Source organism: Oryzias latipes, chromosome 4 (assembly GCF_053564925.1).
Source record: "Oryzias latipes strain Hd-rR chromosome 4, Olatipes_Hd-rR_3.1".
Taxonomy (NCBI): domain Eukaryota; kingdom Metazoa; phylum Chordata; class Actinopteri; order Beloniformes; family Adrianichthyidae; genus Oryzias; species Oryzias latipes.
In genome coordinates, this window is record NC_136240.1 from 20,177,435 (window position 1) to 20,204,992 (window position 27,558).

A 27,558-nucleotide genomic window follows, 5' to 3' on the forward strand; every position below is an offset into this window, starting at 1 on the left:
TGAATGAGTAAAAAATAAAGTAAAAAATTCAGTTTATATAAACTGTGCTGAATGAAAGGGACATCAACTGCCAATAGACTGGAAACATTTAAATGAACATGTTTGTGATATGTAAAACTGAATAAAGGGTGAACATCAAAAGATCACCATAAAATGAGATACAAACCCTTTTTTTTAAAGCCCCAGATGGCCTAGCTTTAAGCTGGCACTTAAACACATCATGTACTTGCAGAGCCCCAAGGAACACAGACTATGGAAATGGTCTCAAAACTGCTCAAGCAAGCTGATTTGGGCACATGGTGTCTCTAACATGCACAGTGTGTATAAAAATGGAAAACTGTTTGATGAGACTGTATGAAGAAAAAATAATATTGAGAATTTGATTTGTATGATTTTTAATTAAAGTGTCCATTGAACTAATGTAAGAAGACCAAATGTTAGTGGACTTTAATTAATAGCAGATGACAATAATGTGTAACACACAATGAACCTAATTTAAAAATTTACAAAAAAAAACCATTGCATATATGCATTGAGTGACCCACCCTGAAGAAATTCTCCAATACGGTTGTTCACGGTCAAGATTAGTTGCGTACGTTCATATTTTACTGAAAGCTGCCCTATCCATGTGATCAATTTTAAAACCCAAAAAAAGTGATGTCACATAAAGTTCGCATTTGACCAGTCCATGTGTAGAACACTGCTGAATGCTAGTATTTGCGTGCATTCAGAAAAAGACAACTGTTTAAAAAATTTTCATGGCTTATGATCTATACTCTGGGCTTTAGCACACAATTCTTTGGCAGATCCAAACTAACCTGATCAGAGTTCACTTTTCTTTTAGGCATAAAAATTGCTATATTGACAAACTAATGCTTAATGGGGGTTTAATACTTCCTTTCATAGTGGTTTGGCCTGATTTCTCACCCCAAAAATAAAATAGAACATGGTCTTCATCAGGGGACTTCACCGAGTTGATCAGTGGGATTCTAGAGCATGTGGAGGAATCTCTGGCCCTTTACGGCCACCAATTTGTTTTCCAGATATATCCACTGTTGCCGATCTGAATCAGACAGCCAATTATGCATGTGGAAAAGTAGTAGGACAGGTCTTCTTAATGTTTGGAGTTGGCCACCACTGTCTGGGAGGCTGGATTAACCACAGAGACAACTAAGTGGTTGTGCAGGGTCATAGGATGTTGTGAAAGCCCAGGACTGTGGGCAACATTTTTAAATGCAGTCTGAAATGCCTCCAGATGCTGCTTTAAAAAGGGCTCATTCTGGTTGTGATCACACAGGACATCATAGCTGTAAGGTGATCTGGACAACACAGCTGTTAAAGGGAGCAACATGCATATTTTGCAGGGAGTAAACAGCCTGACACTATGTTAATATGGTAAAGACCCTGCCCACTGCGAAACAAGGAGCATATGAGATGCATCACTGGAGTTGGTCTTTCTATATTATATTCTTTTTGAATAATTTTAGGAATTCATTTGATTTGTTGTTGTTTTTCGAGTATGACTTTGTGTAACATGATGTATTTTTGTGTTTATCTTTTCTGTCCAGCGCTGTGAGTGAGGAGGCTGTTTGTGTAAACAAGAAGAGGCTGTGAATTTGAAGAGTTTGGACACTATCTGAATTAAAAAAGACAAACCAATTTGGGACGGTAACACTGACATGCAGTGTACCACATCTATACTTAAGTATTTCTGAGTTAAATGGATGTATATTGTTTCTTCAAATAAACAATCTGTCAGGTTTAAACTGCATAAAAAGGCTGAGCGCTTTCAGTCTGCAGCCTTTTCCATGCACCGAGGTAAATCAGAGCTTCACAGCTTAAGAACCATTCAAAATAAATCATATTCATAATAAATATTCCAGCTCAATGGCCTTGGGTTATAGTGTCTGCCCTGTGACTGGATAGTTGTGAGTTCAAATCCTGGCTGAGTCATACCAAAGACCCTGCTTGACACTCAACATGAATAGGTTGGATTTGGGGGTCAAATCACCAAATGGTTTCCAAGCACTGCTGTGTCTGCAGCTCACTGCACCCCCAGGATATGTGTCAAATCCAAAGAACAAATTTCACACACCTTGGTGTGTGACAGCTAATGTTACTTTAACTTTAACTTCTGTTAAACAGGAGCACATTAGTACAATAATTAATGTTCTTTTTTTATTTTGGTTAGTATACAGGCTATTTTAGAGTTACATGGGTTGTAAATTATAGAAACTTAAATTTATAAAGTACTCACAGGGGATGTTTATTTCTTTCAATATTTTTTAGTTTGATAAAGTAAAATCGTGCATGTAAAGTAAGGACCTTTAACCGCTTCTAAAGGCCTGGACTTGATAGACTCCCTCTAGTCAAAGCTCATAATCAAACTGCAAAGAAATCGCCATGACAATAAGGTTGTAGGGACTCGTCACTGCTTGCTGAAGTGACACATCTGTGTAGTTGCTGATAAATCAGAACAGACAGGAAGTAACCCTCCTGTTAACTAAAGACACAGATCCAGAGAGTTTCAAAATGAAAGGTAGAACAGGGACTTTGTTTAGTAAACTTATGATCTTACAGAAATTAGAAAATATAGAAAATATTCACCATCCAACTAGTTAAGTTATCTCATAGGGCCAACTAACTTCAAAGGAATCTGACATTTTTTATATAAAAAAACACATTTGTCTGTGTGTGTGTTTGCTGCATATTACCTTGTACAGATGATGGTGACAGCAACCAGTGAGACGATACACACTCCGCCTACTAAAGAGCCCGCGATCAGAGTGAGCTGCTGTCCGAGCTCGGATTTATATTCATCTGCAAATGCACAGGGATGAAATCCAGCAGAGCAACTGAGAAAAGGAATCTTGTGTTGCGTTTTTCTCACATCCATGTGACACAAAACTAACAGTTTTTTTGGGGAAGGGGGAGCATTCAATACGGCTGACATCTTCTGTGCCTCACATAACAGGCTCGTTTTACATGAGTGTAAGCACTCTCGCAGAAAAGCGGGGCAAATTTTAGTTGCTTCACAGGCAGATTTCACTGCCGTGTACCCCTTTGCATTCCCTCTCTCAGCACTCTTCTCCATATAAAAGCCCAACTCACACATACACACACTTCCCCACACACGCAACCACCCACACGCTTACCGTCAGTGAGGGTGTGGAAGAGCATTTCCTTGCTGTAGGCTCCATAACCAGCGACGGTGCGGGCCCTCACCTGCACCACATATCCGGTCCCGGGCCTCAGACCCTCCAGAACCACGTTAGGTGTATCGCTCAGGACCACTGAGCTGTTCAGCAGTGATGATTGGGACTGAGGAAGAAACACATACATAAACTTTAAATAAGCTCAAATAAACCTATATATTTCAAATCATCTTTTGATCTATTGTAAAAGCATTCTCAAAAAAAGTGGTCTTTAATTATTATTATTATGCCGTTTTTAGCCAAAAATAAAAAAAACATGTTGTTTTGCTTAGGACATAGTTTCTGCAGAGCGGTGGTAGTTTATTAGGAATTCACTTTTAAACTGTTGGTGCAGAGCAACCCCCCCCCCCCCCTTCTCCTCCCCGTTGCTGAGAGCTCGTAGGAGGGAGTTTGTGACCCATCCAGTATTTTCTGTCACAAATATGCTGTTTTTCAGAAATACTAGCTTAATTTTCTTTATATATGTCCTGAGTCATGAGGAAAATGCCACAAGAGCCTGTTAAAAACACCCAAAACGCAATTTTTGTTGGAATGTTGGTCTTTAAGTGTGGCAAACTAATAAGATTCATATTCATCAGCAGCAACTTCTAAACCACAAACATCTGCTTAGCTTGTGGGGAACTGTTGTATGGGTTACTTTTGTAAAAAATCCAGAATTACAGGAATAATTGTGATGGCAGAAGAAGAGAGAAGCAAAAAAAAAAAAAAACCTGCTGTGAGCAGGAACAAAAGGCTGCAGCTGCATTGTTGCTGTGTTTGCATCCTAAAAAGCTTCCTGCTATTTCAGTTGTGGGGCTAAATTAGATCCAGAATAGGCAGATGGCACTTTAAGTACAGCCGCAGAATTGTCTTCCAATTTGTTTTGGGTTTGCAGAATATAAATGAATACGATAGGGGGATAAAAAAATTAAATAAATAAAAAACAGATTTCAGTTATCAGGAACAGCCTACTATTCTCAGCTGATCCCCACTGTCCCCCTATATTGTCTTTCCTAAGACATAATCTCACAGTCTAGCACTTTTCTTTCTTTCCATGGGATTTTAAGAGCCCACAAGAAAATTCTTTGAAGCTGCCTGAATGTATAGATATACATTGTATACCTAAAAACATGCAGATTTTTGACCAATTCACAATATATATTAAGAATTCTCTTTTTTTTCAATATATAATCTCAAGTCTTATCTTAGGTATGACGAAAATTCAAGGATGTTACAACAAGCATTTTTCTAAAGTTGACCTCCAAGTTTGACAAAAAAAAAAGTCTGGTTTAGTCAAACTTTTCTGAAACAAAAAAACAACAACTTTGTTTTAAAGAATGCATAAAAGTGGTAAGAAAATAAACAATTAAAAAAGAATAACCGTCATGTTAAGTATCTATGATATGAGCATTTTATTCTGAGCTTATAAAAATAAACAATAAAAAAATCTTTGTACTATTCAATATTTTTTTAACAAGATTTAATAGATAATTTTCCTCCTGTGTTCTGATGAAATTTGAAGGAAAAAACATTATCAACCTTGCGTGAACTGTTTATATTCCAGCTTTGTAGAAAAGGTTTCATCTGAATATACAGTATCATATGATGCAAACACTGAACTACAATCACTAAGAAAAAGTAGAAAAAAACGGCATTGTTAATAATGGTTGCAATGATTTGATGAACAGTTGTTCAACACTTTCATTGAAGTATGACACATTTGCTGCAGGTTTTCCTTTAAATGTTATATTTAAACCCTTTCTTCATCATAATCTTTATATTGCTTTCCTTCACTTTCATGTTTAATCCCTTTTCATGTCAACTGTTCATTCGGTCTTTTCTTTCTTTTCTTTTTGGACTGCACACACCAGCGTTTCATGCAGACAAAATGCGACCACATTGCTTTTAATTACTTTTCACCAACAGAGGCACATAAGTATGTGGACTTCTATTATTCTTGAACCAGTGAACCAGTTATTTCTTTCTTCATAAACTCAAGGCTATCGCCTTTTCTTCTATTAGTGACCCTTGTCAGCTCTTTCCAGGCTGGCTGTCTCCTGTCATTTTCTTTCCGATAACAAGGTTTCGCAGAGGCTAAATCTGAACAGAACGAAAGGGAACGTCAGACACGCAGCGGCGAGGATATGAAAGGCAGGGGTTGGATTCATGCCGTAAGGATGAAGGATGGCGAGATGGGGAGGTTGTATGCAAAGTGGGGAGGAGATGGTGGTCATGAGGAAGGCGTCTCAGGAGAGGGGGGAGGGGGGTGAAATTGCCAGGAAGATTGGGGAAAATGATGGAGGGTTAGCAGAAGAAAACAGAGGGTTAAAGAAGATTGAGTTTTTAGAATGTAATCATTCATAACCAGTGCCCACCTTCTCTGTGGCAGTCATTAACACCGTTCCTCACTTGTGTCCGCTCATTATTGTCTGAGGTTTCTTCCTCAATTTGTCCTCATTGCTTTAGTCTGGATTAATGATGATAGAGAGCACATTGCAGAGCCTCATTGGCTTCCGTGGGTTCTTTTACTATCAAAATATTACTCAAATAATTAAGACTTGTGATCTTTTGTCATGCTAAAATAATCTGGAAGAGTCAAAGGGGCATTTAGATGTAGCTGCTTGAAGGGGTTATTTTTCTGGAAATGTTAAGGTTAGGATTTTGGAGGTGTTTGTAGAGGTGGGTGAGTGGTGGGGTGAGGGGTAGCTCTATGCCTCCCAGGGTAAAGAGGTTAGGGGCCAGCCCATCTGTGAAGGCCTGGCAGCCAGAGATAAGTAGTGAGGGGAAAAAAAATCCTGCCTTCTTCTGCCATTTCAAATTTACTACATTAAGACTCATTATCTACAGAGTGGGAGTCAGGGGACGGTGGGGTGAGGAAGAAATTGATGGAGGAAGGGAAGGTGACTAAACTGACGGGGAAAGAGGGGGTAACAGCTGTCTGGAGAGAATGGCCTGTCCCCTCTCTTTAGGCTTATTAAACTGCTCCCAGGTGACATTTTCAATCGAAACTAAGTGCTAAAATTAGTCCTTCTGTCCTATTCATATTTGAAATCTTCATAAATTCCCATATCAGGTGATATCAAAGTGAAATGGCATAAAGTCCCATTTGTTTTTGCAGAGTAAGTTTGAAGGAAAGGCTGGAGAGTAGGAACTCTGACCAATTTACCTAGAAGAACGGTCGATATCCTGCGTGTTCAGGATGTTTTTCCAGAAAAAAGAGAAGTGTGGGGTGATACATACAAGTGGAGCGACACACATCTTGTGCAGACATTGTTATCTGAACAAGATCAGCAACTGCAAAGTGGTGACAGTGTGGCAGACAGCACAGAATAGGGGTTTGTATGGTTCTGGTGGTGAGGAAGATGAAGAGGACAATGTCAGTGCAGAGGACCATGTGGTGGAAGTTAAAAGAGGAAGAGAGCTGTATGCCTTTTATGTGAAGGTAACTCCAAGGACCCAGATGATTTCCATGAAGACACTTTGTTTATATACAGTGTCTTGTGCTTACCTAAGTTGAAATACCAACGTATCCTGACACCAGTTACACCACAAGGGCTCCTCAACCCACAAGAACTCAGAACTATTTTTTTCTTAAAAATAAAATTGTGTATTTTACCACAAGCCAAATGAATCAATTTCTGATATTTTTTTCTGTAACACTGATGGGTGCTAATGGGTTAAGTATCTATGATAAAGTTAACCAACAGAAAGTAGCTATACTGAATAGAAAGCCACAGCAACTTGCAACAAACAAATGCTTAAAAGCACCTAAACCTGTGGCATTTATTAAAGGGTTGAAAAATTGTGGACAATCAGGAGGTTCTTCCAGATGACCGGACAGCTAAAGTGATTGGAGAGTGGGGGGAAGAGAGTGGGGGGAAGGCACTTGGTATATCACCTGGAAGGAGGGATGCAAATAAGGATGGTGGAACAAAGAAGTCGAGGAGTGTGTTAAGTTTACACTTAAAATCCAAACTTCAGTCAAACATTGATGTGGTTCCATAGCTGGTGCCGTCAAGCCCCAAATTCCATTTTTTAATTATTGTCATTTGTTAACACAAATGTAGGATGTTCCGTTGCGCTTTGGAAAACACTAAACATCTGAAATGTTGGACATTTTCTGGATCAGTTTCTTCCAGAAGAGCAGTGAAGTTTTGGCAATTCTGACTTTTGTGGACTAAACGTGGCACTTTCTCTCTCTTGCTCCTAAGGTTTTTACAACAAATACTTTACATGACTCAAGTGAATGTGCGAGCTATTGTCCAAGATGGTCCTTGATGCAGAGTCCTCAGAGAGATGGGAGGTAATGGGTTTCCAAGTTTAGCTTGCTATCACATACATTAGACACTTAAATTACTCAGATTCCTTAAATTGCTTGCTAACACGCATAAAAGAAGACATTTAAAGATCCCTGACAACCTTGCTTTGAAAAGACCCTTTATTCAGATGGGATTTTTTTGTACTCTTCTGTATGTAAAATATTCGGTTGGAAAAACTTTTCTAGCAGTTTTCGCAAGGAAGACATCGTTTTCTATTTATGGTGATGACAAACAGATTGTGTATGAGTTCTAAAGCCAAAAATGCACTTCTCTAATTGGACACTTAATAAGCTGTGGGGGAGCTCCTTGAATGACATTTACTGAATGAAAATACTGTCTATGATGAAGATGTTAATGACCTCTTCACTGCCATAGAAAACAGACACCAGATCTGCATAATGAGATCATTGAAGTACATTTTATTGTGGGAGTGGGTTATGAGAGGACCTGGTTTGAATATATTAAAAAGGTTATTTAGGTAATCTCATTAAAATTGCACTTTTGAAAGACGTTAAGGTTAGTTTTGCATTGGTAATGCATTTACCAGCAAACAAAACTAATTAAAGATAACCACTCCACATTTTTCATTAAAATTTTAAAGCATTTTACTTATTAATCAAACAGAGAAAGAGCAAGCTGAGTGCAATATATTACTTGTACTAATTATTCAATACTGAACAGTTTGGCATCTAAAAGGTTTACACATGAAATTAATAAGATTAAAAGTGAGAATAACCTAAACAAATCTGTTAACTTAAAAGTACACAAAGATCAACTGAAGTTGTCCAGTTAAATGTTTTATCCCCCAAAAAACAGAAGTATTAATTACTTTTGGTGGTGCAGAGGAAGAGAGGTCATCCTCTGATTAAAAGATTGCAAGTTCGGCTCCCATCCTGCCTGCCCATGCGTCAAAGTGTCCGAAGTGTAAGACCCCATCACTCTTGGTGGTTAGAGGTTGGCGCCTGTGTTAAGCAGCCATAAGTGTGTGAATACGTGTGTGAATGGGTGAATCATAATGTATGAGACCTCCTGACTGTATCTGACAGAAAATCCCTTACAGGTGCTTTGATTTTTGTATTGAATCTGTCTGCGTTGAATTTCTTTGTGCATTTGTTGGCTATACATCCGAAAAACACATGGTCCTATGGTACATCTGGAGGATATACCTGCAAGCACTTTATTTTCAACTGGCAGAATTAGAAAAGTTCAATATGCAATCATAGTTTCTCACCATCAACCCTTTCTTTGGTACAGCAGCAGAAGTCTTTCATGAGACAGGTAAATGGAAGCTCTTGATAATGCCGAGGTCAGACATTGTCCATTCAGGCAGTTTGTTCAATGAACCCCATGTCATATTGTGTCCTGGTTTTTTAGAGATAAAGGACCTGTCCATTTCAAGGCAGCAGGAAGTTCTCATTAAATGAGTTAGACGGCTTCACAGAGCTTTGAAGAGCTCTCTTTCTCTCTGGAGGGAAAGCTGATGCTTTAGTCCTCTTATCTTAAAAGACACAGTTTTTCTTTTGAAGATGACATAATATCTTGGTAGTATTAATTAAATGTCAGTGACATGGGGTCAAAACACCACTGGGATACAGCACAATATAACTCTTGTCAAGTCTATTTATCGAGAGGGGAGTTGAACAATTTCACATCTGATTTTCCTGAAAAGCTTTCGTCCTTTCCTTTTTTTGTGATAAAAATAGAGTAGCTGGATGACTCGGCTCTGATGGGAGTCTGTGACACTCGGGTGTGTAGTTTGGCTGGAATGTCCCACAGCTCTCCTCCCACTATTTCTTTTCCCACTCTGCAGACAAATAATCTCCCAACTCCATGTGATTTATGGCAACCATGTGGGTGCACAGGCAGTAGGACCGCCTGAGAGCAGCATCTCAGAAAAGATTGCCTCTCCCCTCCGTCATAACAGATACTTTAACAGGGGGGAAAAAAGGAGATTCAAGTTTCTTGTTCTGAGATCTGCTGACCAAACAATGAAGAAGAACTGATTCAAGCGGTTTGATCAAAATACAAGATGACTTCAAGTCATTTGAGTTTGACTGAATTCAGTTTCAGATGGGCCAATTTACATATTAGTTAACCAGCAGCTTTTTGTACATATGTGAGAGAATTCAACATAAATAAAAATGAAAATATGCCAACATATCGAGAGAGAAAAAAACAGATTGTTTGGGACAAATGACAGCAGAGATGCATGCAAATATCACTCTGTTGGCACGAAGTCTTGTCAAATAAAAAAGTTTAGACTGCAGAGCAAGTAGTCACAAAGTTCTGAAAAAATTTGATGGTTAAAAAAACCCACAAAATTCAGACTCAAAACATGCATTCTATTCTGGGTTTTACAATATTATAAATATGTTTTTATAATAAATATAAGCTCAAAGCAGTTATGATTGGATTTCTGTGAGCGATTAATTTTTAAAATTAAACACTCATGCATTGCATTAACTTGATCAAAAACAGAAAAGCAGCAAGTTAACATTAAATTGTGTAATAGAAATGAAAAAAAAGAAGAAAACGGCTGCACGCTGGCGCAGTGGTTAGCGCTCTTGCCTCACAGCAAGAACGCCCCTGGTTCAAGTCCCGGCTGGGGGAGATGGAAAACACGACATCAATAGGGACCTTTCTGTGTGGAGTTTGCATGTTCTCCCCGTGTATGTGTGGGTTCTCTCCAGGATCTCCAGCTTCCTCCCACCGTCCAAAAACATGCTTCATAGGTTAATTGGTTACTCTAAATTGTCCATAGGTGAGAGTGAATGGGTGTGTGATTGTGGACATTCTACCCTGCGACAGACTGGCAACCTGTCCAGGGCATCCCTTGCCTTTGCCCACAAGTGGCCGGGATAGACTCCGGCATCCCCGTGACCCCAAAAGGGACTACACAGAATAGAAAATGAATGAAAAAATGAAAACTTCTTAAAGAAAAAAAGGTCTCCCTTAGAATCCAGCAAAAAAAAAAAAAGTATCTACACACAACTCACAGTAACATAACTTGAATGTTATCTCAATAGTATGTTAGAAAAATAAAAATGGTGACATTAAATTAAGCTCCCCCCCCCCCCCCTCATGGCTCAAAATTGTTTTGTATTTGGTGATAAAAACCAGAATAAAAAATATAAATCATTTTTATTTCTCTGTAATTTTTCTATGCTGAAACCTCTGAAAGTTCCATTCATGTGGCAACTCCTGCAATGAAATAAAGGCCCACTTCTCTAATGGATTGTGGGAAATGTAATGGTTGCTTCACTCTACACTTTTTAGGACTTTAACAGTGCACAACGCATTTAGGGAGAAAAAAAATTGTGATTTGCTCACACATTTATTAAGTTACATGTTCTGATACCTGGGGAAAAAACACTGCAGCACCTCTGATAAGTAGAAGACATCCAGAAGTAGAAGACATCTTAGAGGGGGCGTCACCCTCCTTAAAGTGCTGACAAAATAGGGTGGACCCTCTTGAAAAACTGCACAAGGTTATATTTTCAAAGGTCAACAAGAAAAGGTTTAGTTTCCAGCCTTTTTTTAATATTGGCAAGATTTTTTCCAGAATCTTCAGCAACGGGCTTTAATGCCCTTTGTTCTAACGCTGTGACATTCAAACTTCTGCAAACAATGAGATAACATTTCTAGTGGGACAAATTACCAGTCGGAACAGAAACCATAACCCATACAGGTGCATTCATCTGAAGGAGGGCTTGGGGTAGTCCACAGAAATAGGAGATGTAGTCCACATATCTAAAGTCAGTTTGGATGCTTTCCAGATGCCTCCCAGAAGAGATTATCTGTGAATGTACACTAGCTAAAAAACTCTGGATGGACCTGGAGGCATGCTGCAGGGATTACATATCAAATGTGGTTTTCGAACGCCTCGGGATCCCCTACAGCCGAGCTTGCAGATGATGACAACAGAGTGACTTTTGGATAAACGTGGAATGGCCTTGGGCAAAAAGCGGAAAAAAAACTGGATCGACAAAGAAAGAGGACACTTCCTGTGGGAAGGACGAAGCAAACTTCCATAGAGTTTGGTTGAAGGGAGTTTCATAAAGCATGAATTCTGTACACTGTAAGATCTGTACCTGACAGGAAATAAAGTTACAAAGAAAGCGAGAAAAACCCGGTGGCCAAAAACATGCTATCTGTGCTGAAGTGATGAAAGAAAAGGGACCGTCCATCATAAATAAAGGAATCTATATATTTCCAAGGGCCGGAGCTGTCTTTTACCTTGAAAAGCACTGAGGTCCACAGAGACATAAAATTCCCTTCCAACACTGAGTCGAGGATATGATTTTTGAAGATGATCTACCTCAGCAAACAGAAGAGTGATATCAGAGGCTACAGAATGCAAATATCCCTACCTGTGAAATGTGGGCAGACTCCAAATAATACTTAAAGCGGTGTTTCTTAATTAAGTACAGTAAAAAGATTTGGTTGGAAAATGATCATTTACTAGTGATTGTTGCCAGACAGAATCATGACATTTAATACTGGGCTGAAGAGTGATTACCAGTTTGGTCCCCATCCTTTTCCTTTGTTTGGTAATGTTTAAAAGCTTGTATGTATTGGGATTCAGATATAGCAAGCAAATTCTGTTCTGCAAAGAATTAAAAGGCCTATGTCATGGATCAAAATACGGCTTTGGCATATTTTTTTTAAAGAAATGAACATTATAATGCACTTAAAAGCAAAAAAAAATTTGATTTTGCACGATAAAGAGGGTATTGCTTTATATGTAACAAAAGGAGATGAAAACACAACCCACAGTATGGATAGAAAGGAGTTGAGTTTTAAGAAAGTTGAAAAAGTGTCTGATCAGCAAACAAGGTGCAGCCAGGTCATTAACCCTTGTGCTATCTTAGATGACCCCACCCTCACATTGACGTGTTCTCCTTACCATGACAAAGGTGGATAAAGGTGGAAAGATTTCATGTAATCCATGGACACCATTGAAGATCACAAATTATTGAAGAAAAAAGGTTCACCCCACTGTCTAGTGGGGTCTATATGACCCAACTTCCAATGTTAAAGTGCCTAGGATAGCACAAGGGTTAAGATCCTAAATGACTGTCAGGACACCAAAGGATTAGCCTGCATTCTTTGATTTTACATTTTGGGCCATACCACTGCAAAAAAAAAGCTGACATTCCCTATGAACATCTCCAGGGGGTTTGGTAGAGTCAAGTTGTCATAAACTGTTGTGTATGACAAATCATGACAAAATTGCAAATCCCATCAACCTAGTGAGACCCAAAAAGTGTGACAACACCTGATAAAGTTAAACCTGTCCATACTGGGTGCAACAGAAACAGTAACAGCTAAATCATAGCAAACTTCAACAAGAACATGACTGAAACAAAAAACACAATTGAATCCTTACACATATGGGGTTCAAAAAACAAATTTTTTGCACAACTGGAATCCCTTTAACACAAAGTCCAACATTTTTTGTCAATTCCTACTCATTCAAACTGAATTAGCCTGACTTTTCTTAACTGCACTCTTCTCAGAATGAGTAGACCCTGATTTATTTTCTTTGTGTCACTCTGGATAGAAGTAACTGCTAAATGACTTAATTGAGAAATCTGCTTCTTGTCCGAATACGGCCAGTGATATCTCCTCCCCCCTATCAGAAGCAAAGCCTTTTCTGCTCCTGGGAAAACTTTGAAACTTTATAGTACTGAAGTACAGTGATCCCTCGCTATAACGCGGTTTACTTTTCACGGTTTTGCTACTTCACGGATTTGCATTGTGCATTGTGTTCTGCATTCTGATTGGCTAAAAAGTCACTCCGCTTCTTCTCTATCTGTGCGTCAATAAGGTTGCATTTTAATATGTACACGTACATAAAGAAACTTGCCAAATTTACATTACGTACGTGCAAATTCTCTTGCAATTTCAAGTTTCTCTAAAACACATTAAAAAAAAGAGTGACAACAATTGCCTATCACTATGTTCTTCTCCCGAACAAACACAGCTGCACCGCGGGCTTCAAAAGGAGAAAACACTGCAGAGCAGAGTCAGGACGCAGCGGCTCAGTCTGAAGAGCAGTGAAATACATCTGAGTCACTATTTGTCCGACTGTACTTTGTATTTTTTTCATAATCATTTTAAATTTTCTCCCGTATAATCCAATTACTCGGGTCGTGGTGGGCGGTGCTAATCTCCGCAATTTGAAGTCTTCTGTTCACATTGATGATTCAAATTATTATTTGACAGTAAAGTACAGAAGTTATTTGTTGAAAAAAACGTTTCTAAAGGACTTTGATTTGTGAAACAAATGCTTGAGCCTGTAAAATGGTTTGTTCTTTCTTTTCAATGTATAATAGAGTATTTAATTGTTTAATAATAGTTAAAAAAAAATAAAGGTTTCTACTTCACGGATTTTGCCTATCACGGGTTCTTTCTGTTATGCATTTCTTATCCTGAAGTAAAATTGTTTTTCTTGTTTACTGTTTTGTGTCTGTGGTTTTAATGTCACTTGCACTTTGCACAAGTTACATTTTGCACTTAAATAAGTTTGGTCGGTTGATCTGGTCACTCATGTGCTCCTCAGATCAAGTAAGTGGGTTGTGTGAGTGGATGTTTGAACTTGTGGGTTCATATACACTAAAGACTTTGGTTATTCTTAAGGTGTTAAAACTTGTGACAGAAGTTTGAAATAAGTTCAATGAGAATAGACAATAAAAAAGAAAACTGTGGTTTTATGTCAATATTTTTGTTTTTGTCTGCATAAAAAAATCTGGATCTTGATTTCATTCCCAGCATTGGTTCAATGAAGCTCTGAAACATCAAGCTACTTCATCATCATAGTTTATAATGACTCTTTGAACAAACATCTGTTAGTTCAGCTGCTAACGAGCCAATCCTCATTTTTCTTGAATGAACAGAGACCGTCCATCTCGGCAAGACCCCATCACGCCTACAGGCTCCATAATATATGCAGCTAGGATCGATCTTGACCTATCAGAAGACAATACTGAAAAAGATGATACATCAACAAACACAGCTCACCAGTGAAAAAAAAAAATAATTAAACGGTTATACTAGTTATTAATCAATGAAACAAGCTGGTATGTTTGCTATCCTTATTTAATTATGATAACAAATCTAGAAGCCAGAGAACACACTGCTAATGCTTCTGAGCAGCCAGTATGAAGTCAAGAGAAATAATTAAAATTGATAAAGAATACTTTAAAGAGACAACAAACACAGTTGTGCTGTCAACATTGTGAGTAGTGCTGTGTAAAATGGACGTAATTAAAACATTTTTCATGTCACTAAGCACAGGAACAAAGAAGGCTTGGGTTTTGCTCAACATCCTTCCCATTTTGAACAGGCGAAAGGGGACCATTCATATAAATCCAGCTTTCACCAAAAGCAACCAATGGCGTCCATCGTCTCTCTTTACCTTGTCGTAGTATCGAACTTCATAGTCCAGGATAATCCCGTTGGGCTGTTCCGGCGCCGGCCAAGACAACGAGAAGCTGCGACTCGTTGAGCTTACTTGGTGCATAATGGGAACCACAGAAGGAGCTGTCAAAAAACACACACACACACAAGGACACACAATCAATTAGGATGTTAAAAAGCTCACTAGGATGCTTAAGCATCATAAATATGGAAACACGGTCTGAAATCTTGGCGTATTGTCAAAATGTATTTGCAAGCAAAGGGGAAAAATGTGTCTTCCTTTCAAGGTTCATAAAAAAAAATTACATCACTGATGGGGCAACAAGAGTTATATGTGTGATGCATTTTTTATCCATAATTATAGAGATTGGAGGTTGTGGGATGTATCTCATAGGCTTTGAAACCAGGATTGTTTTATGAGTTCATTTTCATCACATTTTCAAATGGATAACACTTTGAAAGAGTCAAATGAAGACAAACGGGAATCAGGACAACACATCCTGTCACTGTATTTCAACTGAGTTTTGAAACGAATTGATATGCTTGATGGCACATTAATTTAACGGATCTTCTGCTTGAAACTATTACATTTTCAGTTGACAGCAAAGTCACTCAGAAGTTATGTTTATGTTCAGCGGTAAACATAATCTGACAGCTGAAGTTAGCCACCTGTACACCTCACACCTCCACAGCTTATATTTACACACAAGCACCCTGAAAATGAAGAGGTTTTTTGGTTGATTTAATTAAAAAAAGGGTTCACAACATCACCCTGAAAGCAGCAGGGTGACACTTTTGTTAAAGCAGATGAGGTGAATGAGGTGCAAATTTGTCTTGGGGGTGAAAATATCACCTGTGTCTGTCTCCATTAAGTATTGATGGAGCAATAACTCTGTTACTTTGTGGTCTTGGAGTAATAAAGTTGATGAGGGACGGAGGCAAAGGAGATACAGCAGAAAAAGAGGGAGAAGATGTGAAAAAAGAACAAAAGAGGATGAAAGCAGTGGGTGTGGGGGGAGTGGCTAAGTAGGGGCAGAGAGAAGACAAGCTTGTAACATGTTTTATGAATTAAAAGGCTGTAGCTCAATTTCCACTATCTCTGTAGCCCACCCTCCCACATATAATTCACTGCCATGTGCTCACATATACTCACAGGGAGCAGCCTTTGCAAACCAAACTCACCAGCTTGATTGGTTGTTATGTTGATTGACAGCTGCTGGGCAGGGTAAGGGCTCTTGTTGGACACTCCGTTGACCGCCTGTGGGTAGAGAATTGCAGTTGTCAGTTCTTCTACATTATAGACTAAAAAATGTACCGTTTTAATGAGCTCATTTTGTGCTGTGCCGATTCACACCTCTAAAATTCTCCTTTAACTCTTGCCTTGTTTTTAAAGCTTGCCGGGCTTGCAGAGGTAGTCATTATGCATAAGTGTAACATGGTACAGCAGATAGGGGAAAACAAATAAGCCTGTGGATTGCATAAAGCTACTAGAAGTGGTGGAAAACAGCATTTTTTATCCTACCTTATATAACTTGTCACCCACAAAAGGAAACAATTCTGCAGTTTTTCTATTAGGTTCAAGACAAAACTTTTACTTTTGTTAAACTCTACATGGATTATGTACAGTTTGAATAGGCTAAAGAAAATTATCTAGGAAGAAAATCTCAGTTACATCTCCATGAATAACTGTTTGAATAACTTTGACTATTCAAATCATTTTCAGCTAAAGATTACAGAGAAACATGACTCTCGCCTAATGTCTTTAAAAAGCCCAATGGATGGTCAGACGCACCAACCCAAGGTCCGGATCTGATGATCTTGCATCATTTTAAAAACCTCTTAATCAGCTCCAACTAAGTTAACAAAGCAGGCAATTATGCAAATTCATTACTAACACCAAATTAATGTAATGGTGACCTACTGGTAGTCATAGTCATGCTTAATTTAGCTGTTTTTTCCCCTTGTGTAATGGTAAAATCAAAGCATTAACAGATTAGCTCAAAACGTAACGTTAGAATAAGAAACTGAAGCTTTAATTTTTTCTTTACCATCATAGGAGCCTACCATTGTGTCTATAACACACTCCGATTAAAATCATGTTTTTGTTTTTAACATGTTCTTATGGTATTTTCCTCATGATGGCGGACATATATGAGAAAAATTAAGCTTAAAATTGCATTGCTGAGTACATTGTATCCAAATTCTTGTGAATCAGGAGCAGATGAAAAAAATATAATTTGAAACGGTTTGTGGCTATGACGTAGAAGCTATAATGGATAGGCCACAAACTTCCTGCAATGCTCCATTCTGACTGATCCACATGAAGACAACTGGATTCATGTATGTCCTTGTCTTTGAGTTTGAGCTGGTCTCTGGCTCTAAACTGTATGGCTGAATGGCTGCAATATTGCTCGTCATTTGTTTCTGCACCGTAATGTTAGCTCAGGATTGTAACAGGAAAGAGCATAAACAGAGGGATAATGGGAAATGGAGGTGGGCTAACTCCACACCAACAGTCCCGCCCACAACAAAGAAGCAAATTTCTGTCAGTATACTGTTGCTACGTCCTTGTTTGTGTGCTTTTAGGTTTTGGTTAAAAACGGCCAAATATTAATTAAAAGACCACTGGGAATGCTTTTACAATGGATCCGAGTGGGACTTTAAATCAGGACAAAGAACTTAACCGATACTAAGAATGTAGATACAAATTCCCTTTATTGTATTTCAAAATAGTTGAGCTGAATTCAAGGTGTGCTGCTATTCAGTTGATGGCAGGATGTGGGTTTACCATCATGCCGCCTTTATCCGTTCAGAGTGACCTTGTGAGATAAATTCACCAACTGCATATTTTGCATAAAAGCAAGCGTGTCAGCAGCCATCTCTGCCGCCTCAAACTTTGTGCATAATAGTGAAATTCTGAGAACTATTTGCATTTAAAGCAAAAGCCGACAGCATCAGGGCTGGCTGGAAAGTGGGCTAAACTATATTGTTTTATATTATTAACAAGTGCAAAAGGAAATCGATTGCTCTTTAAAAAATGTCCTTTCCCTGCTGACAAAATTTTTTAGAGAAATAAACGTTTCCTAACAAAACATTTGGTGGAACATAAACAGAACCAGGCTGGAACAAATTTCAAAACCATCTATGTACCATTTAAGTTTGGAGTGTGTAATTTTTTTAATTTAAAGATTACTGTTAACAACACAGCAGATTTTCTAATTCTGGGCACAAACAAACCTGGATTTCGAAGGTGTATGACATGTGAGCTCGCAGCTTGCTGATTTCCACTCTTGTTCCCTTCAAGCCCTGCTTTCCTGGAACAAACACGACGTTGTCGTCACATGGCTGGCATGTTCGACGCTCGCTGCTGTGGCACCGCCGGCATATCACGTTATAAGACAAGTCATCTCGGTGTCCGATCTCTCGGGGTGGATGCCACTCCAGCCGCACCGATGTCTGGTTCACCACAGAGACCAGATTGCGAGGAGCTGAGGGGACGCCTGAGAGGGGACAATGAGAACGATTCAAAGGAAATCAGAATCAATTTTCATTTCCACTGTCTGAGTCCTGAAGCTGAGGAACAGAACACATCAATCATGTTCTAAACTGACAAGTCTCTTCAAATTATAGCTAAACAGAAGATTTTATAAAATTCAAGAGGTAAGCACTCAAAAAGTTTTGTTTGTTAGTTGAGTCTTGGTAACACCTTTTATATGGGTCTTATTAGAGAATGTTTGTGTGTTTAAAGTTTCATCCACATAATGGAGTTTTTTCTGGTGAGTCACAAAAAAATATGCATTTCTTTGAAAACATTTCACAAATAGTAGTACTGTTTTCTGCACAGATACTGCCTGTGGTTGCAGGCAGCCCAAATGTTCATGTTTCTACCAGTTGACAGTTGGTGGGAAGAGCTTACATTGATATACAGTTTCCTTTCCTCTGGATATCATTGTATTTTGACCAAATAATTAATTTTTTTGCCCTATGTACCCAAAGGTAAAATTAATTATAAATGTTCTACAGAGTGGTCTAAAGTGGGTCCTGGCAGGTCTGGTTCAAATGGGCAGAAGACGAAAGAAATATATTTGGTTTACCTTCAAATCACACTGTTGAAAACCAACCGAACCCCCTGCACTGGAATTGTCTTATAATGACCAGAAAGAAAATTACTACAGAAGACAAAAAACAGCTAGTCTCTATTCTGCAGTCTTTAGACCACTGGACAGCCCAATGTCTGCATTCACACTGTAGGGAACTGCACCAGTGTTCACTCCCCTATGAACCAAAATTCAAGTTTTTAGGTAGACCAGACATCGTTTCATCGACTAATCAAGACAGATTATGGTTTCACTTACCAAACAAAGCAAACAATTACAGAGTGCCAGCTGAACTGTTAAGCACTTGAGAATGGTAGACAGATTCTTCATGTTCAGCTGCTGATTCTATTTTGTCTTTGACTAAGCATTTATTAAATTATACGATGATGATAACCAATTTTAATGCTTTACTTTAAAAGATTTTAAGAAGCTTTACTTTTCTACTATATAATTCTAGGGAAAACTTTACTGTTATTTTATATGTAATTTTTTTTATTTTATTAGAGAGGAAACATGCTTTTAATCTGATTTAATGCACTAAAGCTGTTAAAAAAAATTGGATTTTGTTTGGTTGCGATTATTTGTAAGGTTACATTTCCATTGTACATGCTAGCTGAATAGCTTTTAAACCAGTGCTGCGACAGTAATCTGTTTTTTTAATTGAATTTTCTATCCTTGCAAATAAAATCTCAAAAGGTTAAAGATAGTTTTTATGATGTAAATCAGGGAAATCCTAAGTAAGCAGATACTTGTGTTAACATGTGACATTTCTGGAGTTTTACAGTTAAATCAGCCATTTGAAGACTTTTTACTGTTCGTGCAAAGCCACCGAGTCCAATCCATTATTGGAAACTTGCCTGTGAGCCAACACTAACAGTCAGAAAGTGACCCAACAGCTCTCTGCATGTGTCTCTTTGCAGCTCTCAGCTTCTCTGTTGCCGGCTCCCTCGTTTTTCACTCTGTGTCAAAGTGAGACTTCACATCCCAACCCCCGTTTTCACAAGGTTAAGCCTGCTGGGCGCTATTCTCCTTGACTCTTCAAACACATCACAGAGAGTGTGACGCTCGCGTAACCAGAGCTGCTCAGATAAAACGGATGTTCAACCTTGGCATATGCTAAATCACAGAATAAGAAGAAATGACTGTGATGACCCTGTGGAATATGGATGAGCGTGTAATCCTCAACAGCAACACTGCAGAATCAAAGCTCTAACAGCGGGGAGCTTGAAATATAAGAGGCATCCTCTTATGAGCATTGATGCTCCACGAGAATACACCTCTGGTTGTTTATTTAGTTATTTACACGTGGACCGATGCACAGCGTTTTCATCTGTCCATACAGCTGTCGCCTTTGGGATCCACACACCTCCAGACATAAGCATTCAATTCAATCGTTTGATCAGTGTAACATCTCCACTCCAGCCATCTGACTGGAAGTAGAATGTCCACCCTGGAACTGGGAGACTGTGGGATCAAATCCACAGATAGATCAAAGACCAAAAGACCAAACCCAAAAGTGGGGCTGGGTGCTTCTCTGCTTGACAATCATCTTTAAGGGGTTGGGCCAAACCACCTTGGAGTGTGGACATGTGGCATTTCACCACACTCTATTGTTTGACTTAATCTGTTCAAAAGAAGCTCTTAGTCTGGGTTGCTTGATACGTTCTTAAAAAAGCATGACGTTCAGTCGAGTCCTTACTCTGTTGAGGAATCTTGGGAGTTGTTTATTGGACTTGGAGAAGACAACCAACAATGTCCTGACGAATTTCTTTAAGAGGGTCCTATTGGAGTTTAGGATACAGGCCCCACTAATGGGGGCCATGCCATCCCTGCAGAGCAGCCTCTTGAAGCAGCTCTGAGTGAGACTTGTTTCCAGTTAGGGCGGAAATCCATCAAGTCTAGCCTTTGTCACTGATTCTGCTTTTAGGCTGCGTGTAAAGAGGTTGTGATGAGAACCAGTGCTCCCAAATCTTAGGCCACAATTTTAGCCAAAAAAATGTGCACTGCCTCCCTGTTTGAGGCATTTTTTTTTTACAGTTTTCAGGGTGTTTTGTTCATTTGCAAGACAAAGATGGAGCATCACACTAGCCATGAAAACAAAATAGCAGCTGCAGTGGTGTGGACTTTGAAACAGTCTGAGTAGCTGTGTGAATTTTCTCATTCAATCTGCACTCTTAGCCCAAAGCAAAGAAAAAAAAGCAGCAGAACAAAAAAATCTTCCTTCACAGGGTGGCTGGGATCCCTTAGGGTCCAAAGCTCAGTTACCTGGGAGGTCCTTCGGCCTTGTGCTATCTTAGATGACCCCACCCTTACATTGATGTGTTCTCCCTACCATGACAAAGGTGGATAAATTCAATTCAATTCAATTCAATTCAATTTTATTTGTATAGCCCAAAATCACAACAACAGTCGTCTCGATGGGCTTCGAAGTAAAACATGAAATCAAAAGGATCATGAATACAAAGAGTTAAAATAGGAAAATACTAAAATGAACTAACAAACTGACTAAGCTATACTGGCATCCTTGCCCTTAGACCCCCCTTCGCGGTAAGGAAAAACTCCCAAAAAACCGGATTCCGGAAAAAACGAAGAAACCTCAGGGGTGCCCACATGAAGGAGGGATCCTCCCCCAGGACGGACAGGCGATTTACCAGAAATCTTAGAGAAGAATTAACTTATCTAAATCTACCACTACATATATAAAAGTCCAGCAGACGAGCTTCATCCAGCCGTGGTTGTGGGGACGGTCAAAGGCGCGAGTCGAGCCGGAGACAGGAACCACAGCCAGGTGTAGGAGCAGGAGCAGAGGCGAGGTACTCGGTCAGGTACAGAGCAGAGACGAGCCAGAGATGAGCCAGAGGCAGGATCCACAGCCAGGTGTAGGAGCAGGAGCAAAGGCGAGGTAAACGGTCAGGAACTGGAGCACGGATGAGCCAACTGGAGTCTGGAAGCACTCCCACTCCCCAGGAGGGGAGAGGAAAAGAGGGACAATACATGAATCGCACTGCACCAAACAGAGGCATGGAGAACTAAATGATAAATTATGATCAAGAATAGAGGAGAGGAAGGGTAGAAGTAAAAAAAGGAAAGAGGACAGAACCCCAGTGCACCATAGTTACCCCAGCTTCAACTTCTAGCAGCCTTTTAAAAGAAATAGTTATTATTAAGTTTAATTTAAACAAATTAACATTAAGTTAAATAATCTCTGAATACTAACTAGTCTGACAATAAGCCTGTCCAAAGAGGAATGTTTTAAGTCTAACTTTGAATGTAGAAACTGAATCGGCCTCTCTTACATGAGCTGGGAGTTTATTCCATAAGACAGGGGCTTGGTGACTAAACGCTCTACCTCCAACCGTACTTTTACTAATTCTAGGAACCACAAGCAGTCCTGCATTTTGCGAGCGAAGTGTTCTCATTGGATGGTAAGGGACTATGAGGTCCTTAATATAGGACGGGGCCATTCCATGTAAGGCCTTATAGGTTAACAGGAGGATCTTGATTGAACTTGATTCTGGAATCAACTGGGAGCCAATGGAGCGAAACTAACACAGGAGTGATGTGATCTCTTCTGCTAGTTCCAGCTAACAATCAAGCTGCTGCGTTCTGAACAAGCTGGAGACTTCTTAAGGAACTCTTAGGACACGCTGCTAACAAGGAGTTACAGTAATCCAGCCTCGACGTAACAAATGCATGGATGAGTTTTTCAGCATCACTCTTAGAAAGTATATTTCTGATCTTAGCAATATTCCGCAGGTGAAAAAAGGCAGTTCTGCACGCCTGAGATATGTGAGCCTTAAATGATAAATCCTGGTCAAGTAAAACCCCAAGGTTTCTAACTGTGGAATTGGGGGCTATACTTATGCCATCCAGGGAGACTATCTGAGCAGACAGAGCATCTCTGAGGTTTTTAGGACCAAGTATAATGACCTCAGTTTTTTCTGGGTTCAAGAGGAGGTAATTAATTGTCATCCAGGTCTTGATGTCACTGATGCAGGCGTTCAGTTTCTCTATCTGGTCATTCTGGTCAGGTTTCATGGATAAATACAACTGCGTATCGTCGGCATAACAATGAAAATTGATGCTGTGTTTCCTGATTATGTTTCCTAGGGATAGCATATAAAGCGTAAACAGGATCGGTCCCAAGGCTGAGCCCTGTGGGACTCCATAGTTGACACTATGGAGGTGGAAAGGTGGAAAGATTTCATGTAATCCACGGACACCAGTGAAGATCACAAATCATTGAAGAAAAAAGGTTCAGAGTACTGTCTAGTGGGTCTAGATGACCCAACTCCCAATGTTAACGTGCCTAGGATAGCACAAGGGTTACAGTTGCTCAGTTGCTATCCCGCCACATAAGGAGAAGCAAGTATGGATCGTTTGGACAAAAACCCAACTGAAGATCCTACTGGTGAGGTTGGTAAAACTCTTTCTTTAAAAAGAAAAAAATCAATCTCTCTGTTTAAAAAGATTGATCTCAGTTTCAATACTTCTGCATTGGAGGACTCCAATTTACCTTGTTTTTGCCCATGAATTGGAAGTCCAAAAGTATTTGTCGAGTGCTGTGTAGGCTGAGGGGGTTGACACCTGACACCATTCCACTGTGATAAATGATTTTATTTTTCTCAATTTCAGCCTCATTTTTGAAACGTGTCTGCTGGTGATGAGAGGTTTTTCTATGAGCCTTCCCTGAGGTAATTCACTGACCCCATCAACAAAATGTGCAGCACTCAGGCTTTACACAACTCTGACATTTCCACTTCCTGTTTCAAATACTTCCAGAAAAATTCCTGATCTGATTCTTTGGAAGTCAACAAAATACAAAACATCAAAATATCTGCTTCTGTTATGAAGACACAAAAAAGTGAAAAGTACAGTTAAGCTGAAAGTAAAATAATTCATTTTAATTGTTTTTTTTTAAAGCCAACTCTAAGTCGGAATTGTTTCCACTCAAGGTTGGACTCCACCGGCTGACTATTTCACTTTTTCTGCTTTTAGACTGAGTGTAAAGTGGTTCAGTCAATATATAAATAAAGTTGGGGGAGTTTCACTTGTGTGTCTCTTTTCATGCTTTTTTACATGTGATACTCAGTAGGAGTCTCTGCTAATAAACTTTCATTTAAAAATCCTTTTTTTTTTACGTGGAACAGGTAAAAACAGACAGGAACAGGTCAGGTGTATTAAAAGGCACCGGACCATACTGTCAATTACTGGATTCATAGACTGCCCCTTTAAGCTGTTTGTAGCTCTGATTACACAAAGCAACAGCTTTACAGGGTCAGCCTGTGATCCAATTGACTGTTTGCAACTACTTGTTAAAGACCAACTCCAATAAAAAATTGTTTTGGGTGTTTTTAACGTATTCTTGTGGCAATTTCCTTACGATGGACCACATTAAGCTTAAAATTGCATTTCTGAGTATTTCTTCATTCAAATGCCGGTGGAAAAAGCTTGCAATTATGGCATAGAATCTACTTGGGGTTGTGAAGGGCTGTAAGCTAGTAAGAGCATTTTGCCTAAAAACGGCATAATCATCATTAAAAGAACACTGTGAACACTTTTAAAACAGATCAAAAGATGATCAATGTGACTTTAAATGGTAATCACAGTTCCATTTACCTATGCTCACACACACATTCACACATGGCAGCTCTGCTGCCTAACACTGGCGTCAACCTGTAACCACCAGGAACAAAGTGGAGTTCAGTGTTTTGACCAAGGACACTTCGGCGCATGGGTGGGCGAGGTGGGAACTAAAGCTTTGATCTTCTGATCAGAGGTTGACTGCTCTACTTCTGCACCACGACTGAAAGTCAGAGTCAGAATCACCCAGACAAGAAAAGAATATTAAGTCTTTCCATGGGAAAGAATGGGAACACATATTGCAGTCCTTTCCAAGGGAAGTAGATGTAGATTGCAAATGAAAATGCGTAAAACACACTGGCACCCAGATCATTAAGACTAAAACTAATGGAACAGATGTTTCTATAATATCAGTGTAAAACATAAAATAGATGTTTTCCTGCATTCAGGTCACATGAACCTGCACGCGCACACATGTTCTAACATCGGTGCACCAGCCAGCAGAGCACACAAATGTAGAGTCCAAAATGATTCATGTCTCAACCTACTTACACAGTGTCTCGGTGGAACACGGAGGCTGCGTTCTTGCCTCACTCTGTGCTCCATCTTGCATAGCAACATGCCGTCTTCAACACACGAAACACATCTTTGCTTCAACAGAGAGCCGGTGGAGCGTGGCAGCATTATTACTTACTGCTCCCCAAATCCCCTAACAAGGATGGGGAAGTCACAGAACTCGGAGTGAGGCTCATAAATTTATGTGCCGTATGATAAATCAGAGCAGATGCCGGCTTCTCTTGTAATTATGAAATATTAGACATTCGGAAATGTCTGCCTCTGATGTGGTGTAATCTGTCAGGCAGGAGTGGTCTTGTACCGCTCAGGTCCGGCCGTGTACTGAACATATGCTTTTGTGTGTCAAACAGAAAAGGAAAGGCTGACTCACTGGTACACATGTCCTCTGGTTTCTCCGTGTCTCCCCGATAATATCCATTCCGACAGCCACAGAGGGTGGCAGCTTCGATGGTGGAGCGACTGTTGAATGGACACTGCTGGCATAATCCCGCCCCTTGGGACGACTTAAAGGTGCCCTGAGGACAAGCTGTGATGAGACCAAAGGAAAGATTTAGAAATCTTTAGAACTTTTCCTCCAAATGAGCTTTTTATCATTTTGCTGTTCGTCTTGATAAGAAGACATTTGGTGGTGTTTGTTTTAGAAAAGCAACATGACAGCAGAGTTACTGTTGGTGCTTTAAGGTTGAGCACAGAGGGGGATTTTCTGTCTTCTTCTGACAAGGTACACAAGCACATTCTGTGTATGACAAAAAAATCTGCAATCTTCAGAGCTCTTTCAACTAGGGTCTCTATTTTTCATTATTCCTAAACAGAGGGCAACTTTTTAGCTGAAAAGAAATGATCCCTTTACATGCATGAATTTAAAGTCCTGTCCATGTGTTCCTTCCTGACAGGCTTGTTTGGTTACTAGAGTGACGTGTCCTGCCCTTTTGTGAAAGGTTGACACAATTATAATTAATTAAAGTTAAAAATAGAGAAACTGCTCCTTCTCTTAGTCCAATCAGAGTCTGTGATGCATACTGTCTTTGAAAGGATGTTGGTTTTCGGTTGTACACCAGATTTTCCTAAAATTCAACACACTGTTACAATCACGACAGCTACACAAAATAAACACAGTAAAGGAAGATTAATAAAATGGAGAACCAGGAGTCAGCAGAGAAACTGAAGCAACAGACAAGTCTAAACACATATACTGCACAAACTGAATCTTAAGACAGCAAACATGTTTTTATCCAAGAAAAATTGTCTTATTTTTTGTCTTGCAAGAAAAATAAGCTTACAAGAAAGTTTTTTAATAGCAAAATTATCTTGGTTTGAGAAAACATGTCTTAGTGACAAGTATTTTATTCTTAAAATGGGAATTTTTAAAAACATTGCCTGACACATAAGAACAAATATTTATAAAAAAGTTGTTTATACAAACTCCAGCACAGTATGACCTAAACCAGTGGAACTGCCACTGTACAAAACATTCAACCGAAATTAAAAATAAAAACATTGAATCCGGGTTTTCTTAAATTGTTCATTATAAAATAAAATAAAAATAAAAAACAAACACAGTGAGAAATCTTGTATAAGACTGCTCACATTCTTGGCCTTGCGTTTATTTGATTGAAAAAGGAAGCAAAAATTATAATAATAAAGTGTCATTTTAGCTTTTGCTTCTGTGTGACAGAAAGCCAGCTATCATAATTAGTAATCAAATGTTTCCTGTGCTGAAGTGAATAATGAAGGAAGAATTATAGCTTATTTTCCTTGCATCCTTGCAAACATAACCTATTCCTGCCAAAGCTGTCACTTGATTTTACACCAAAAACAACTTCTCAAAGCATTTTCTGCTTGGATCTCTCTGCTTCAAGAAGTTCAAATATTCTAAAGAGCATCCTAAAATAGAACATGAAAAACATTTTGTATTATATATATATATATATATATATATATATATATAAAAAACGCCCCTCTCACCCTCCGCAGGTGGTTTCTCCTCCAAGCTCGGGTCCTCTACAGGAGGCCTGGGAGCTTGAGGGTCTTACGCAGTATCTTAGCTGTTCCTAGCACTGCGCTTTTCTGGACTGATAGGTCTGAGGTCTTTCCAGGTATCTGTTGTAGCCACTCCTCCAGCTTGGGGGTTACTGCCCCGAGTGCTCCAATTACCACTGGCACCACTGTCACCTTCACTTTCCAGGCTTTCTCCAGTTCTTCTCTGAGTCCCTGGTATTTCTCCAGTTTCTCATGTTCATTTGGAATGAATATATATATATATATATATATATATATATATATATATATATATATATATATATATATATATATATATATATATATATATATATATATATATATATATATATAATATAGAGGAAAAAC

The 27,558-nt window shown here is 39.1% G+C and overlaps 1 protein-coding gene across 2 annotated transcripts in view; it reads right to left on the reverse strand.

The window, feature by feature from the left end:
* The window catches only part of LOC101169846 (ephrin type-B receptor 1), a 92,341-nt gene that overhangs the window by 27,526 nt on the left and 37,257 nt on the right, over positions 1-27,558 (reverse strand). For both annotated transcript variants that reach the window (XM_011474166.4, XM_078946034.1), the window contains exons 6-11: positions 25,562-25,717; positions 18,173-18,435; positions 16,118-16,193; positions 14,934-15,058; positions 3,156-3,321; positions 2,715-2,820 (exon numbers count right to left, since the gene is read on the reverse strand). In XM_011474166.4, coding sequence (XP_011472468.1) covers positions 2,715-2,820; positions 3,156-3,321; positions 14,934-15,058; positions 16,118-16,193; positions 18,173-18,435; positions 25,562-25,717 — 892 coding nt within the window. The remainder of the gene's footprint in view (positions 1-2,714; positions 2,821-3,155; positions 3,322-14,933; positions 15,059-16,117; positions 16,194-18,172; positions 18,436-25,561; positions 25,718-27,558) is intronic.